This window comes from Dermacentor albipictus, chromosome 7 (assembly GCF_038994185.2).
Source record: "Dermacentor albipictus isolate Rhodes 1998 colony chromosome 7, USDA_Dalb.pri_finalv2, whole genome shotgun sequence".
Taxonomy (NCBI): domain Eukaryota; kingdom Metazoa; phylum Arthropoda; class Arachnida; order Ixodida; family Ixodidae; genus Dermacentor; species Dermacentor albipictus.
This window is the reverse complement of record NC_091827.1, coordinates 120,786,083-120,790,692: the sequence shown is the minus strand read 5'-3', so window position 1 is coordinate 120,790,692 and position 4,610 is coordinate 120,786,083. Positions and strand designations below refer to the sequence as shown.

The window sequence follows — 4,610 nt, the reverse complement described above, 5'->3', positions numbered from 1 at the left end:
ATACTTCTTCTCCAAGGGAGTAGAGGAAGCGAGCCACTTCAAAGCGACAAAATGCGCATCGACGAGCTTATGATTACCTCTTGCTTTTAATCATCATTCCACTCTGGTTGCCTCAACCAGGGTCCAACCAAAGGCGACAACTGAGCTGCACGAACGACCGCCACGTCGCAACTCGGACGGACTGAGGGCGAGTGAAATGGGAGCAACACACAGCACACAGTGGCGAGCGCAAATGCAATCGAGCAAAGCTCGCCTTGCGAGGGCGAAAAACAATGCTACCACGCCTTGCGAATACATGCGGTTGCGCTCGCTCACCTGACCCAAGTTCACCGCGCGTCTCGTACGGCTGAATGCGAGATAATGGCATGCAAAAGAGGGCTAACGGAGCAGGAGATCGCAAATCCTGCGCGTCACTGCCGAAGCACCAAGTGGGTAGCCCTGAAGAGGGCTGTTGGGTTCTTCAGAGGAGCTGATGCGCTGTTCGCAGACAACTTCGCGCACGCTGTGCTGCTTAGCCTCCGAAACCGTAGAGGGTGCGGCCCTGACGCTTGAGGGCATACACCACGTCCATAGCTTTATGTGGCCCCGTGAGCGAAAAAGAAAGGAAAAATAAAGGAGGGGCAAACCCGCACCACCGTGAAGGTATAACGGGTATAAAGCCGAATATAAAATAAATGAAAAGGGGCCGCCAAAGCTAGCCCAAATCAGTTTTAGAGAAAAAGCCAATTGGTAAAAGAAAAAGGCGGAGGCAAGCGTACGAAGGGGCGAAACGGTGGAAGGAACAAAGATTCACAAAAAAAGGGGAGCAGTAAAATAAAACTTCCTCCATGGGTCTGCAAGCTGCGGCTCCCAAAGCACCCCGTCTGCAGGGCAACCCAACAGCGCCCACACAGTGACGCGCAGGTGGTTTATTATACAGAAAAGGCAAGGCATTGGTGCGTCTGCGTGCGTCTTCGTGGTCTTCGGGGCAGCATGGTCTTCTCACGCCGAGGTGGCTGGAATGTGCCGAAGGGAGGGCGTCTCGAAGGAGACGCCAGCAGTGGGCTGGCTGGACAGCTGCACAATAGTTAGAAGAATTTACAAAACAGGAACGAAAAGGAGAAATGAAAAGGTGAGAAATGGGAATGTAGCATGCGGTTAGGACCATCCTACACGGGGAAGCCCCGCCATAGTTGGCTTATACAGTGAGGATGGCCACGAACAGTCATGCGAAAGGAATATGAAAGAGTGAGCCGAGAGGTAACAGAAGAAGGGAATTAGTGGGCATCGGGAAGGAGAGCAGGCACAGGAACAGAGGGAGAAGGAACGGAGAGGGTTACTAGCCGGATTAGTTGCAGGAGCAGGGCGCGGGATCGTGCGGTTTTGATGAGTGCGGGGTACTGGGTGGGAGAGATGGAATCTACATTGAGAAGTCGGCGCAACCGCAAAGCAACATCTGCAGTGCGCGGGCAGGAGGTGAAGTAATGAAGTTCATCGACGTGCGAGGCACCACACGCACACCGTTCGGAGGCAATGAGATGGAAACGATGAAGGTAGTAGGGAAAGTGGCCGTGGCCGGTGAAGAAATGTGTTAACAGACGAGGCGGGGGGAACCAAGAGGGGATGTCAAAGACGCTCCCGACCCATCTATGAAGGCTGGTACCCTGTCCCTCGCGCTGCCAATACGAGTGCCAAAGCCGTAATGAGGCGGCGAATAAAGTCTTTTTCACCGACCGGACTGTGGTGAGGCAGGAACGAAGTAGACCTCCGTGCAGCGCCGAGGACGCGGCCTCGTCTGCCAGCTCGTTACCTACCACGCCCCGGTGGCCAGGGACGTGAAATAGGCGCACGGCACGGCCCGCGAGGTGGAGCTGGCGCAGTACCTGCTGGAATCTCCATATGCGGTCATCCGCATGGTGGAGGCTGGAAAGTGCGCGCAAAAGAGAGAGGCAGTCGGTATAGAGGTGGGTTACACGAGCCCCGCGCACGTTGACGATGAACTGGAGGGCCTCGTCAAAAGCGACGACCTCAGAGCTGTAGGCGCTAGTGGCGTTTTGGACGGTGTACTTGCGCACCGCGAGAAGGCGGCCGCGCGGGTCGAAAACCACGTACGCCGCCCCTGCCGCGACTGTGGTGAAGGCGCCGTCTGTGTAGACATGGTATACTGGGAAGGAGGAGAGTAAGGCTGCCTGGGAGGAGGTCAGCCGAGTGAATGAAAACCGACAGGCGGTGCAAGGGTGATGCGCCCATTTGTCGAAAGGACGCGCTATGGAGGTCGGGTGGAATGTGACCTGGCCATAGTGCGTAATTTGGCGGAGAGTGAGGGTAGAGAACTCAGCTGCCAACCTGTCCAGCTCCACATTCAAGGGGGGACAGTTGGCCAGGATATGCAGGGCCGTGGTACGCGTGGTGTGGTAGGCACCGGTAAGGGCCACAAGGAGAGAACGCTGTACCGACAATACCCTTGTGGTCAAGAAGGAGGATGGGAAAGCCGGCCACCACACCGGAGACGCGTAAGCAATGGCAGGAAGCAGAACCTGTCTATATAGACGCCGTATAAGCACGGGACGCAGCGAAAAGTGCATGCGTAAAAATTTAAGAGATCGAGCAACCAATACCTCGGCTTTGGTTTTTAGAAACTCAACATGGGCGTGGAAATTAAGTTTATCATCAAAGACCACGCCGAGAATTTTAATGTGGTCTTTGGTTTTTAGGTAAGCGCCGTCCAACCGAATGGAGGGACGACGTCCATAGCGGTCACGGTCTTGCGCTTGGCGTGCTCAGTGTAGGTGACGGCGTCCCGGATCACGTTCTCGAGGAACACCTTGAGCACACCGCGTGTCTCCTCGTAGATCAGGCCGGAGATACGCTTGACACCACCACGGCGAGCGAGGCGACGGATAGCAGGCTTGGTGATGCCTTGGATGTTGTCACGCAACACCTTACGATGACGCTTCGCGCCACCCTTGCCGAGCCCCTTGCCGCCCTTGCCACGTCCAGACATCTCGGCTGTTGCTGCTGCTTCGAAGCGAGTCAGGAAAGCGAATGCCGAGTCCGTGCGCCGCGACTGAACGAGGAAGCCGCGCCGCAAAAAAAAAAGGGGCGAGGAGGATGAACGCGCGCCGATTGGCTCACGGGCAGCGCGGCCTCTGTTCGCGAGTGAGTCGCTGGTTGCTACACTGAGCCCTGCTTAGGCCACGCACTGAGTTCAAGAGAAGTGGCTTCGTAACACAATCGCCGAGTTTACTTTTGTTTTTCTTATGTTGTTTCTTTCTGGCATTTCTCACTGCAACTTAGGCTGATGTTCAACTCGCCAAGAGAAAAACAAACGTGTCAGCAATCTAATTGTGGTAGGTTGCACGCCCTCACTGCTCGTGTCGCGCCCCAGGAAAAAAAAGTTTATTGTGTTCTCATAATTGTAGTTACTCGTTCCATTCACCGTTAGCTCGGCTACGCTTGCAAGCGCGCCCTGCCTGGTCATTGCCGCAAAGCACACCGCGCGCACAACTTCAAACTCAGCCACGCCAACATCGTTCACTTGATCACTAGTCGCAAAACAGGGCGCGCTCATGCTCTGTCCGCCTCAGGCGTTTCAAATTTCGCACGCCGCCACCGCTGACTGGTGCCCACACGACCGCCAAATTTCGTCGCGATAGCTTACGTAGCCTCGTAGATAACGCCAGCGAAATCAGCCTCAGACGCGCGCGCGAGCCCAATTCAGCATTCTAGGGGACGGAAGAGAGCGAGGGCACTCCCGGCGGCGCTCCGGCCTCCTCCCTCTCCCGTCGCCGCCAGCCCGTACGAAGGAAGCTACGCGCGCAACCGCTATGCAGTATGCGGAGAGCCGCGCGCACCCCTTCTTTTCCCACTTCAAAGTCACTTACTACTACTACTACTACTACTACTACTACTACTACTACTACTACTACATTTGTAATAACAGTGTAAAATTTCCCTTACGCGCTGCTGCTTCGTGAACGTGCTAACCCATTTCCGCTCGCCAGCCACTGCTACAGCGATGCGGCGCTCACAGCACGCGGCTCTGAGTTTCAGTCCGGCGCACTGCTGTATGCGTGCGGGCGGCCGCCGAGTGGGTATTCTAGCACACGCAGCGACCGACGACATTAGTTCTAGCAGCCATACAGGCGCACCTCAGGACCCGCAATAGCGCGTCGACCGAAAAGAAGAAATAATATGTAAAGAAACAAAAGGGGGGACGAGGGCTGCCTGCTTTTGTATTATTATTTTTTTTTCTTTTAAACTTGGGCCACATCAGAATTAAGTAATTGTGCAGCAACGACCTGCCTCATCAGCCAAGGTGTGCGAAACACGCGCCGTGGTAAATAGTGCAGGCGAACGTGGCCGCTCGCGCGGAGTCGGCTCACGCGCCCTATGCTTGCTTTGTTTGTGTTGTTGTGCTGAGCGCATGGCGTTCTGTGCGTTTCTGCTACAAAACTTTTAGCACGCGCGCTGTCGCAATGAGAACGCGTTGGCCGACAGCGCTCGCCGGGTGTTTGCAAACGAGCAAGCGTCGAACAGAGGGAACGGGCGGAATTGTCGAGATTCTCACTACATCCCATTGCCAATGCAGACACTTTGGGTGGCTCTGAGAAGAGCCGTTGGGTGTTGGC

At 55.4% G+C, this 4,610-nt stretch overlaps 1 protein-coding gene across 1 annotated transcript; it reads right to left on the bottom strand.

The window, feature by feature from the left end:
- Positions 1–511: 511 nt before the first annotated feature.
- On the bottom strand, positions 512–3,006 carry LOC139047596 (histone H4-like). Its single transcript, XM_070521459.1, has 2 exons — positions 2,710–3,006; positions 512–573 (listed from the first exon to the last, which is right to left on the bottom strand). Exons 1-2 carry the CDS (start codon positions 2,981–2,983, stop codon positions 512–514), a joined length of 336 nt encoding a protein of 111 aa, XP_070377560.1. The 5' UTR covers positions 2,984–3,006.
- Between the last annotated feature and the right edge of the window lie 1,604 nt (positions 3,007–4,610).